Raw genomic sequence first — 12535 nt, 5'->3', positions numbered from 1 at the left:
GTTTATTAAAAACTTTTTTAACCTATTTAGCCTTTTGCAGTTATGGAACATTGGCTGTATAGTGTATAGTACAGTATATATGTCGAATAACATGGCATTGAAAAGTAAAATACAATTTTTTTTACTTTTTTAATACAAAATCCATTAAAAAAAGATTTTTACTTTTTTTTTTGCTGTAGCCAGCAACATACTTGAGCATGGGAAATGCTTTACAAGCGCAAGACAATATCACCGGCGCTGTGGAGTTCTACAAGTACGCCCTGGTTCTCCACCCCCAGTTTCAAGAAGCTTTCCACTCGCTCTTGATTGTGAAGTGTCACAACCTAACCGACAATGGAGAAGAAAATACCGCAGAAGAAGTTATCTCCGATTGGGTGAGTTCCTTGAGCAAACTTTTTTATTATTATTTAAGATTGCAGTGTAATCTTGAGCATCGTGCTATGTTTAAAATTATTTTTATTACGCTTTTCCTTCACCAGACCAAGTAGCTATATATAACAAAGTCGAAAATCTTGCTCAGTTTGAACAAAGCACAAAGGTCGAATGGTACCTGGCTTTTGGTACAATCACTAGAGCAGTGGAGTTGCTTGTCAGTTCTAAGGAACTCAGTGACTAAACACAAAGAGAACTTGTTATGTGCCCTCTAGTCATTTTGTAACCGACTTCTCAAAGATGCAAGAACCCCTGTTAAAGTACAGTTGTTTAGGGTCCACGTATTTTAAGTGCAGACAGTTAGGTGCCTGCCAAATAGGTGCGTGCACTGTGGCATCCGGTCATTTAGGTGCTATTCGGTGTCAAATTGCATTCATAATCATTTTACACTCATAATCATTTTGTCAAATTATATCGAATGCCCCCTCTCCAGTAACAAAATCCTGCGTAGGCTACGTCACTGAACGTACCCTCAATACGCCTGGTTCACTGGTTGAGTAAGCCAGTTACGTTAGGCTAATCTTATACAATATAACTTGGTGATTATAGTTGCTAGCACTAGTTGCGACGTTCATCTGATGAAATTGAAAGTAAAAGCAACAACAAACAGGATGGTTTATTGCTTCACTGACGTTTCGCGCTCCATGACAATGCGCATCCTCAGAGCGAATAACATACAAAATAAAATTTCACCAGGTTATATACTGCAGTGCGATTGAAGGCAAGAAAAAATAAAACACACAATATTTAAAAAGAAAATTGGCCAATGATGTGTGAGCGGTTACTTTCCACGTTAAATTACGTAAAAACTTCCAACAATAAACATAAAATTGAAGCAGTGAACCCAAACAGAAAAAATACGATTGAAGGCCAGAAAAATAGAACACAATATTTTAAAGATTGGCTAATGATGTGTGGGCGGTTACTTTCCACGTTAAATTACGTAAAAAACTTCCAACAATAAACATAAATTCGAAGCACTGAAAACCACTATAAATTCGAAACGAAATTAAATTATAATAACGTTTTCAACTGTGGTTATAATTAGCAAATGGGCGTTTTTTAATTCGTTTTCGATTCGAAAAGCATGTCGAATGCTGCGTACGCCACTGTCTCCAGTATTACTATTAAGCATCTAATAAAATAGACTTTACTGGGAATTAGCTCTTAAATGACCGGGCTCCACACCTAAATATCCTGACTCCACAGTGTGCGCACCTATTTGGCTGTCACCTAACTGTCTGCACCTACAGTAAAAGACGTGCTCCGGTTGTTGATTACGTGCTTTTGCAATTTGCTACATTTCTTGTTGATTTGCGTATAGCAAGCGTTGATATCAAATTTAACGATTGTCTCAGCTAAACAACTTTCTTGACAACAGTTGTATCTTGTTCAGAACACCCAAAATGCGCATGGAGGAACCAAAGATAGCACTGATGAGCCATTTGACGACACGGTTAGCTGTGTAATGCATTTTAATCTTTGTGTTTCCAGTTAGCAAAATAGTTGAATTTTTACGTTGAATCAACGTCTAGTGGACTGTGCATCATCGATATAATAACTTTAATTGAGAGAGTATTAAAAGCAGTTAAACTTTGGTTTGATGTCTTGTTGCTTCGAAAAACAGCATTTTATAGCTCTGTTGCATTTACAACAGGATGTGAGTGATGATGGTTCCAAAGAACAAGATCTTGGTAAGTTGCTTTTCTGTAACGTCTTGCAACGAAATCATGGACTCCGTAACAATTTAGACAGCAAATCAACCGTTTTTACATTGATTCAACGTCTGCAGACGTTGAATTAATATAAAAAACGATTGTTGTGCTGTCTGGGAAACACGTAGCGCCGTTACAACGTCACAGGAGAAAATTCATTAATCGCCTTTTTTAGTTGCTTTGCCGGAATCCAATGACGTGATATCGAAACTGCTAACGGAGAAGTTGGACGCAGATCAGCTGATCGTGCAATCCAACAATATTCTTGATGAACTGAAGAACACCACCTCTGAAGATGTGAGTAGTTTTGTTTTAACTTCTTTGTCTGAGTTTTTGTTGAATGATTAAGGAAGCATTTTCCCGAGAAAGCCTTTTCAAAAGCTTCATCCTGACACACTCTTATACTTGTAGAAACTTTGCATCATTGGAGGAACCTGGTAACAGAGGTTAACAATTTAAAGTTTCCATTTGAGGTTGATGTGTTATTGTTTGTAAACTGTGCTTCACAAAATATAAGCTCATGAAGGTTGTTGTAATCACTTTTCCAGCCCATTCATGAAGTAATAGACATCGCTGAACAAAAGGGTCTACATTAGCCACGGCTTTGAAGCCGGCATAAAAATAAAACTCTCCAGCTTCGGAACTCTCTTCTATCAGAGCATAGCTCCAGCTCCGGAGCTCTTTGATACCACTGCTCCAGCTCCATTACCGTATTTTTTCGAACTATATACAAATTCATTAATAGTCGCCCTCGATCACTAATCACCCCAAATGTAAAGACTTACGAAATAGCAGACGCACAACAATTAAAAATACCAGCCAGCAATTATCAATTTTGTGCTGGGTTGCTGTTAAATTATGTGAAATCAGCCAATAGCTATAGCATCTCATAAAATTAACATGATCTGGAGCTGTCTATCAAACTACTGGCTCCAGCTCCATCTGAATTTTACGTACACTTCCGGCTCCAGCTCATTTTGAAAATGCAAAGCTTTAGCTCCAAAGCTCTGTCTATAACCCCTATTAGTAGCCAATATGTTTCTTACATCGATTCAATGTTTGTGGATGTTATGAAGTTAACTCGTTTTTCTGATTTGTGACTGCTGAAAATAGAATTCGTTCGTTCTTTTTCCTTGACTTTTTATTGACATAGGTATTTTTTATTCAGCTGGATTCAAAAATGGTGACAGCTCGAGAGCTTATGGCGAAGTTGTCGAAGATGCAAAGTTCCTTGAAGCAACTCGTCAAAAAGGCAACATTTGCGCTTGGTGACGAAAACCACGAGGAGTAAGTCCCATGCTTTTTCTGTGGTTGGAAAAAATGGACTTTATTAGATTCTTCACGATTGTTGGATCACCAATCAACGAGTGCTTTCATACCCAGCCAACAAATCACTTTTACTTTTTTCATTGATTGAACGTCGGTAGACGTTGAAATAATGTCAAAAGAACCGATTTCCTGTCTGGGTAGTTGCCTGTCTATTGTCGACTTGGCCGTTAACAAACTATGTAGGCGCACAGCTCTTCCATCCCAGCTGCCAACGCAAGGCTGTGTGCTCATTCTAGCAACCGGCAGTTGAGTCGTGTGCCTATTTGTTTTAGTCGCTGCCATTTTATTCACCGCATTGGTGTCGAAACAGATTGTCTGGGCAGAAGTTTGAAGGTGGTGTTTTCATCACTTAAGTGAGAAAATTCTATAAACTTATTTTAGTAACTTCTGTAACTAATGTAGACTCGACCAATATCGAAAGTTTTTTTTTTTGTGCACACTTTGCAATACTTCTGTTCCACAGACTTCTCTCCTGCGACGACCCAGCGGTTGCAAACATGGATTTTCATTTTGTTTCAAACGCAAGTTGCCTAAACAGGTAATGTTTCATCACACGTCTATAATTGCAGTGTTTTAAGTTTTTCTTTTTTGTGGTAAGCTTTATGCAGTAGAAATCAGACATTAGGGTTCGGTTGAAAACTTGAAAAAGAAGTGGAACATAAAAAAGACTCATTTTAATTAACTAATGAACCAGTACAAGTCGTCTAAACCTTGAAAAGTGGCAATCTAGATCATGTTCCGGCAAATATTGGGTTGTGATCCCAATTTTGTCCATGAAACCTTCTTGGGATCGTGAGGAAATATGTTTTCACTAAGAACACGAGAAATCGAGTCTCCGTCACTATTTATGGTGGATCACATTTTCAATAGTGATTTTTGGTCTTCCATATACACGATACTTTTAACTTTCAGGAGATAAATATAACCAATATCATGGTATGGTGCGCAGTGTCTTTTTCTCTGAGAAATTGATTTTTATTTTTTCAGATTAAAGCTATACACGGAGGGAGAGGCATTGAAAGAATCTGATGGTTTACCGCCGGAATGCGGATCAAACTTTTCCGAGAATCGTCGCAATATCCCAAGCATGGATAAAGTCCCGGATGGACCGAAGGAGAGTTCCTTTGCTGAGGTGGGTTGCAAGTTAAACGAGCAATGGCTTTGGGTTTGTGACTTCAAATTACGCTCAGGCGTCCGGCTGTTTTGAAACAGCAAGGACTCGAAGTGCTCGGCAGTTGTAAACCCAACCAGCCAGAAAAACAGTCATTTTTACTTGATTCAAAGTCTTTAGACTATATATATGATTGTGCCGCGGAATTTCACTTTTTGACCGCTGCCTGCTGACAGGTTTTGAAAGAAAAGCTGGAAACAGAAGATCTCGAGAAAGCTTTACGATCACGGCTTCTATCTTTCCCGACCTCATGGAAGTCTTATTTTGCAGCTTCCTATTTTTGGAGGATTTCTGGAGATTCTCAAAAGGTTTGCCTAATAAAAATAATACAACTCGATTACTGATGATTAGTTTGATAGTCACTGACAAGCAGATCCAATGCAAAACACAGCGCTCAGATTAAAAATAAACTTTCAATCGTGAATGCGCAAGGCCATTCTATTATCCTTTTCTCATACTGTTCCTGAACCATGACTCATGACATTTCTTGGCCTGCTAATATTTACTTCTGTTGGATAGTACTTTTCTCTGGACTTGCTCCACTGTGTTGAGACTACAGTATATCATTGCTACCACTCTTACTTGGGTGTTCCCACTGCCTCAGATTGTCATAAGCAAGTTTTTTTTGTTGTTGCCACGTTTGCGTCATTATGAAAAACCACCATTTTTAAAATGGCCGCGGATAATTTGAGTCAATCCGCAACTCACTTAATTAATTTAAATGGTTGTTGTTTATGTAAGTTACTGACTAGAGTCTCCTTCAACTGAGCAGTTGTGTACTTAGCACATTGCAGTTGAAAGTGACCACTGAGCTAACAACATTTCAGCAAGGGGCTGAAATAGGTAAATGATGAACCTAAGCAAGTAAAAACTGACCAAATCGATACCTGGCATGTGACAAGTAAGCAGTTCAGTTTAGCAAGCGATGGCTAAGCAAGTCCGATGCTAGATGAAAATGTCATTTGCTGGCTAGGGCAGTAGCTGAAATGTACTTGCTGAGTTGTCGCATGTCGAGTGATCAGACATCCAATAATTTTGAACTTCGGTATTTTGTGGTAACACTTTTGGTATCGTTGTAACTTGTATTGTCGAAGGTTCAATGCTGCTGAAAGCATAATTGAACAGCGAAAACAGTTAAGCATCTTTCATTATGCTTGCTCTTGAACATTTGTTGGTTTCAAGCTCTGGCATGAGACTCGTCACAACATTGTGATTTCTTTCAAAATAATCCAGACATAAATCAGTCGTTTTTATATTGGTTATAGGTGAATTGTTCGTAAAGCAATTGTTCGTAAAATCAATTCTTCGTAAAGCAATTCTTCGTATATATACATCAATTCTTCGTATAGGTGAATTGTTCGTAAACAGGTGATAGGTGAATTGTTCGTGAACAATTTTTCGCAACAGCAAGGTTTGTCTTGCAATTTCCGATGAAGGTGCGTAATGCAAATTTTCCTGAATAACCAAGTTACGACGACACAAAGAAATAAGCACAATGAAAAAGCGCATTTTTTGTTTTTTATTGGAATACAACAATTGTCTGTGTTTAGCAATTCTTTGCTTACACTACCAATACTAGTTTGAGTAACTTCGTACAAATTGTCCACGAGCCAAGTTTAGTATGAAGTATTGTGTGCAATTCCACGCAAGTAATCACAAATTTCATCATCTTGAAAGTCTTGACGCTAAGTTCGGACGACTCTAGTTAGTCTTTCTGCACTGTCCTTGTACTTCTTCTTTGGAGGGGGTCCTGCCTGGCCACTGACATACTGTTCAATGTGAACCTCATTTAGGTTTTGCTCTCGCTTGATTGCAGATATAAACTTCCAAATATCTGGATGATTTGCAGATACCTGGAACATGAACCCTCTGTGCCATCCTTCAATGCTATTATTAGTTTTGGGAAGGCCACTGAGGACGCCATCATAGCAGTTCCACGTTTGAATTGGAAACATTGGAGGACGGCGCCCTTGACGACGATCTGGGCGCCCAACCCAAGTGTCTTCAAAGTAGTCAATTCCTGGCTGAGCAACATCTGGTAATACATTCCCATCAATGAGAATGTCAAAGGCCCGGCTGACTTCATCAATAGGCACAAAGGCCAGAGACGACAACATGCGCAGCCTCAGAGCAAACTCTGCACTTGTCTCGTACTGCTCCTTCAGGCCACTTGATTGCGTCTTTCTCCAAATGCACTGGCACAAATGGAAGAAACAGCCACGGTGAGTTGAAAGTGGATACTCTCTGCTTACTGCATTGACCATGGCCATCTCAAAGTCAGTCATGATTGTCTCTGGAACAGCAACAGCAGGTAACAACTCCTTGATCTTTTGCAGCAGATGAATGTATGTCCCTCTCCTTTTGTCCCCCAGCAGGGCATACACCAGAGGCACTGAAGTGTTTTCCTTCAGTCCGTGTATTGTGTAAAGCGAAAGCTGTTCAAACATTGAAGGCACTGTCTTGAAGGTGCCGTCAGCATACCAGTGCTTTGAACGGGCAAGGAGCTGCAGATTTCTTTCAGTCGCAAAGAGGACCACACGGTTATCTCCAGGCCCAGAATCATAGGCCAAGAATGTTACACCAGCAAACGTTTGCTTGTACTCTACTGGAAGCACAATGTCACGGAGAGAATGTGGGATTGCCGGGCGTGCATTTTCCTTCAATCGCACTTGGGTGACTGCCCTTTTCATGCTCTGCACACTTGGCAGTTTTGCTGCCGTGGCTTGACTGAGTCCAATAGTTTTTGCTGAGACGAGGTAACTTGGGGCATCACGACTGTCTTTTGCTGCACAACGAATATTTTCCATAACCTTTGCTGCTTCGACATGACCAGCATCTCCAGCATGATTGTGCTCACCTCTGGATTGTACAATGGCTGCCATAGCAGTTGTTATTCGTGCAGGACATTTCTTATTAAAATGCTCACATTTCCAATAAGTAGTTTCTTGCCCTTGTGCGTTAAGCGCGCTATAATCTTTGTAATAAAGCTGGCCACTATACAAAAGTTTTGGCTTTCCTTTTTCGCTGCTCACAAACTGTAATGCCATTCTGAATCAGGGACTCTACACTCTGTCTGCTCGTCTACACTCTACAGGTACAGCACGTCTTTAAGCACAATTAGCACATCTCTAGCATATAGGCTACCCTAATTGATTGTTCGTAAACAATTGTAACTGTTTTTTTTTTTAAAGCTGTAGCCTAACTTTTATGAACATTTGTTTACGAACAATTAGTATTACGGTCAATTGCATGCCCGAAGAATTGCTTTACGAAGAATTGATTTTACGAACAATTGCTTACGAACAATATTGTTTTACAAAAAACTGTTTACGAAAAAAACGTAGGACACCTTTATATTGATTCAACATCTGCAGACGTTGAATCAATATAAAAGCGGCTAGTTTGCTGTCTGCGAACAACAATACCATGGACTAACAATACTTGCGATCATTTTAGGCGGTTGCTTGTCTGCAAGCCTCTGTCAACAACTCGCCGGACGAGAGCAGCGACCACTGCAGCATGTATGCCTTGTCGGATTATCTTGCTGTGCTTTCGGATTTCGACACCGCTGCCAATGTAGCTCTTTTGCTCAGTGACACTCACCATTCGGTAGAGGTTCACCACTTGCTTGGAAATATATTTTCTGCTAATGTGAGTAAAGCGATGCAATACCCCGGCGCGAAAAAAGCTTCAATTACAGTAGAACGCGGTTAATCCGGATTCGGTTAATCCGGATTCGGTTAATCCGGATCTTTGCCTAATCCGGATGAAACTGGAAGTACAAATGAGTCAGGCTTGATAGAACCGTCATCGGTTAATCCGGATCTTCGCCTAATCCGGATGGAATCTCCGGTCAAATCGAATCCGGATTAACCGAGTTCTACTGATATATTGTTGATGAAAACTTATTAAAATTTTCAGGAATGTAATTTCCTTTTTTGAGAGTCGCTAAACTTGCCAATACTTTCACATACACTTATGTGTTATTATTTTTTGCTTTTGCAACATTGGTGCCGTGGTCACATCAAAATATCCAGTATTCAACATTCAGCTAGCAATCCCAGCTTCGTTAACGTTTCGTTGCCTGTCAGAGCGCATCAGGGGATATGGCGATATCACTTCTTTCAAAATCATATAAGTTGAGACTGCATTTTCAACTTGAAAAAAAAAAACGATTTCATCATTAGAATTTCAGCAGAAAAAAAGTAATGCCAGATTGGTAATAACTCACTTTCTCGGGATACAACTGACGATATTTCTCTATAATTGATTTTGCGTTTTGCTGTGCTGGCTGGACTGACAACACGGACACGTTGGCTTTTGGGAGTTACTTTATTTTGGTTTCACAAATTCATGTTTCTAAGTGGACACAAAATTCAACTTGCTTAGCGGTAGCTATCATCAGTTTCAACGTTGCCAGATAATAATAAAATGATGGAGAAAATTCAACTTTAATGACTGGGACCTATAGTATAGTCTGCTATGACACAATTAAATGTTTCTTTACAGGAAAATTACCTCTTCGCTGCCGAGCACTACAAGCGAGCACTGCTATTGAACGATGGTTTCAGTGATACCCTTCTCAGGTTCAGGACTGCTTGTTGTCGCACTAAGTAGACATTTGTCTTAGAATTGGATAGTTCGATCTGATGGCTCAACAAATCATTACAAAATTCGGTAAAATAGGGTTTATTTTTTTGCATGTTGATCGTGATTAGTTTTTGCTATCTTGTGATATTTATACTGTAGTTTCTTTACGCAATATGCAAATTATCGTGATTCTTTGATTTTTTATATCTCGCAGCTTCTGCTGCGTGGATTGGCTTAATGTGATTTTCTTTGTAATCTATCGGAATATGCTTTAAATTTATGAAGCTCGTAATAAAATCCTCAATGTCAATCGCCTCGGTTTCAATTTTTGTGAACTCTCGGAAGCAAACATCTCCAGGCGAACTTCTCCGAACATCCTGTAGTTTTGATTTGCTAGGAATATCGTTTTATTTTTCGGCACGAAAACGAATGAGAACGTCAAAATGCAAAGTGCCGTGCAATTCGAAAAGCATGTCCTCATTTCATATCTAGATTTACTTATTCAAATTTATTTTTCATTACTGACGCGAACATGTGGAGAACGACAAAGTAAACACATGAATTTGGCGCCAAAGAGGAAAGGGTTGTGAAATGAAAAGGTTTAAAATATGCATCAACAAAGCAGTACGGTATTCAGAATCAATACAGTACAACTCGTCTAATTCGTCATCGTTTAATTCGTCAGGTTGCCTTATTCGTCACACTTTCGTCGGTCTCGTTTTGATGTACAATAATTTTGACCTGTTTGTATAATTCGTTAGTTCGCCTAATTCGTCACATTTTTCTAACTTCCTTGAGGAGACAAATTATAAATTGAGACTGCATTTTTAATTTGCACAGCCACTAAAGACTAAACCGACTTATTAAGAATTAAAGGTTGGCAAAAGCTAGAGTGAGTGGTCGTGACATAAGCTGACCTGAAATACGTCCGAAATAAAGATATTACTCGCACATCTTATCGGTCTACTAAAAGATTTTGCATAAAATTGCGAGATATTTGTACGGTACTAGAACTGTAATCTGAAAAAGGCACAATGGAAGGACTAATGCAGGTGTTTTCAACCGTGGCCCTCGGCCCCCTAAGGAGGCCACAGAGCGTTCTCAGGGGGGCCATGATAAAAGGCTTCATTAATGAATTAAAAATTGACAGAAACGTAGAATTGTGACACAAAAAGCACTCATGTAGGTGTTAGTATCGTAAAGCTAGCTAAAAGCCTGTTTTTTCATCTATGTTCTATCTCACTGCATGTTGCATCATCTTTTCTGATTGTAACATTCAAGGATACGCTTGATGTATTGGCGTAATCTATTACGAAAGCATTGGCGTAGCTTTGTGATGTTTTCATTTTGTAAATGAAAAACGTTTACGGCAGTTTTAGTTAATTGCATTTAGTTGTAGTAACTTAATAGACTGTTCAAGTAAGACTGTGTGTTAAAGTGAGACTTTTTAGTGATAGGCTGAGCCTTAAAGTAAAGCACTGAGGTATAAATCATTTAATCACTCGTCAGCTGTTTTCATTGATTTCGTTGTTATTTAAACAAAGATATTTTTATTTCACTTTAAGGGGCCGCGGTCTTTTAGAGCCACAGTCTTGGGGGGCCATGACTCAGAAAAAGTTGAGAACCACTGGACTAATGTATCGGTCCAACCAAGAGTTACTGTCTTTTTTAATTTACCGGCATTTCCTGTTACATTGTAGGCTATTTTTTATTCATTTTTGTGACACAAACCATCGTTTTTACTGCAACAAACGGTCAGATTTACATCGAAAAATTATCCCAATATGCTTTGCAGTTAAAATGGTAGAATGTTTAAACCACTTTTGTTGATTTTCACCCAAGCACTGGATATTTCTGGAATCGTAGACCTATCGGTATAGCAAGAGCTCCTTAACCCTTGCATCTACAATTAAATGACTAGACCGTGCTCCGTAGCCTACCTCTGGCAACTGAACTGAACTATTGAAAATGATCAAATAGTTTCAATTTTTATTTGAATTTTCGGCACAGTTAATGTAGGCCTCTCCATTTTGGTTCGAAAAAGCTTGGTCTTCATCCCGAATCATCAGGGTCGACCAGTTTACTTAAAATAGGCCTACATTTGGAAATAAGTAGGCTAAATTATTTGGTTACTTTTACGCCTAAAACGCTTTTCTTTTAAGTTACAGTAGAACTCGGTTAATCCAGATTCGGTTAATCCGGATCTTTGCCTAATCCGGATAAAACTGGAAGTACAAATGAACAAGTCTTGATATAACCGTCATCGGTTAATCCGGATCTTCGCCTAATCCGGATGGAATCGCCGGTCAAATCGAATCCGGATTAACCGAGTTCTACTAAACATCGTAAGTTATGAAAACCAAGGAGCAAGATTACTTCGAAGTTTGAAGTAGCCTACGATATGCATTTTTAATTCTACGTTTCAAGAACATGGGTTTCTAATGCACAACCATAATAAAAGACGTAAATTAGAGAAAGTGCGAAATGCTCCACAAAGATTATTGATTAAGCTAATTGTTTTGAAATGAAAACAACGTAGCTTAAACAATTTGATCGCGTTAAAGTTTCAACGACGCAAAAATGCCAAACAATCGCCTATGAGCAAAAATTGCTATGCAGAGTAAGAGAGAAAAAAAACTTTCATTTCGTCTGTTGCAAGAACAGTAGGCTATGATACAGTTATGAACAATAGCCTACGAATAAAATAGCAATCTAGATAGGCCTACCACCAAAGCCACTTGGCTTATAGCAGTGGTTCCCAACCTGGGGTTCGCGGACCCTTTGGGGTCCGTGAGAAAGCATTTGGGGGTCCGTGATTACCTTAATGAATTAAAAAAAAAAAAAAATTGTTTTATATGCACCAATGGAGCACCAGCTATGCTCGGGAACAAATCAGGATTTGCTGCTTTAGTAAAAAACGAAGCTTCTCGCGTGGTTGTTACCCATTGCTTCTTGCACAGGTATGTTTTAGCAGCAAAAACTTTACTAAGGCACCTGCAGCTAATAAGGCCCGCTAATTTTCAAACCTCAATATTTTTCTAAATACTGCATAATTTTGAACGAAACTTGGAATGAGGATACTTTGGGTCTATCTAAACAACATATTTATGAAACAAGTTTCTAAGTAAAAGGGGTTGTAAAATATTAAAAAAATAAAAAAAATCTCAAGCGGGCCTTATTAGATGCACGTGTTGTGAATAAGGCCCGGTTTGAATTAGCACCAAAAGTGATGGCAAAGGTGTATTTTCACTATAACAACACCACAAAACAAATTCTAATCGACAACACAGGCACATAA

The 12535-nt window shown here is 38.9% G+C and overlaps 1 protein-coding gene across 2 annotated transcripts in view; it reads left to right on the top strand.

Annotated features, from left to right (window-relative positions):
- LOC145770809 (tetratricopeptide repeat protein 17-like) overlaps positions 1 to 9547 on the top strand; it is a 32516-nt gene extending 22969 nt beyond the window's left edge. For both annotated transcript variants that reach the window (XM_082582537.1, XM_082582546.1), the window contains exons 18-27: positions 180 to 374; positions 1829 to 1888; positions 2090 to 2126; positions 2323 to 2444; positions 3316 to 3434; positions 3940 to 4014; positions 4464 to 4608; positions 4824 to 4955; positions 8104 to 8298; positions 9157 to 9547. In XM_082582537.1, the coding sequence (XP_082438663.1) occupies positions 180 to 374; positions 1829 to 1888; positions 2090 to 2126; positions 2323 to 2444; positions 3316 to 3434; positions 3940 to 4014; positions 4464 to 4608; positions 4824 to 4955; positions 8104 to 8298; positions 9157 to 9264 (1188 nt within the window). In that variant the 3' untranslated portion in view covers positions 9265 to 9547. The remainder of the gene's footprint in view (positions 1 to 179; positions 375 to 1828; positions 1889 to 2089; positions 2127 to 2322; positions 2445 to 3315; positions 3435 to 3939; positions 4015 to 4463; positions 4609 to 4823; positions 4956 to 8103; positions 8299 to 9156) is intronic.
- The last annotated feature ends 2988 nt before the right edge of the window (positions 9548 to 12535 follow it).

This window comes from Aplidium turbinatum, chromosome 1 (assembly GCF_918807975.1).
Source record: "Aplidium turbinatum chromosome 1, kaAplTurb1.1, whole genome shotgun sequence".
In the NCBI taxonomy this organism is placed as follows: Eukaryota; Metazoa; Chordata; class Ascidiacea; order Aplousobranchia; family Polyclinidae; genus Aplidium; species Aplidium turbinatum.
The sequence above is the reverse complement of the archived record's forward strand: the minus strand, read 5'-3'. Positions and strand labels throughout refer to the sequence as shown.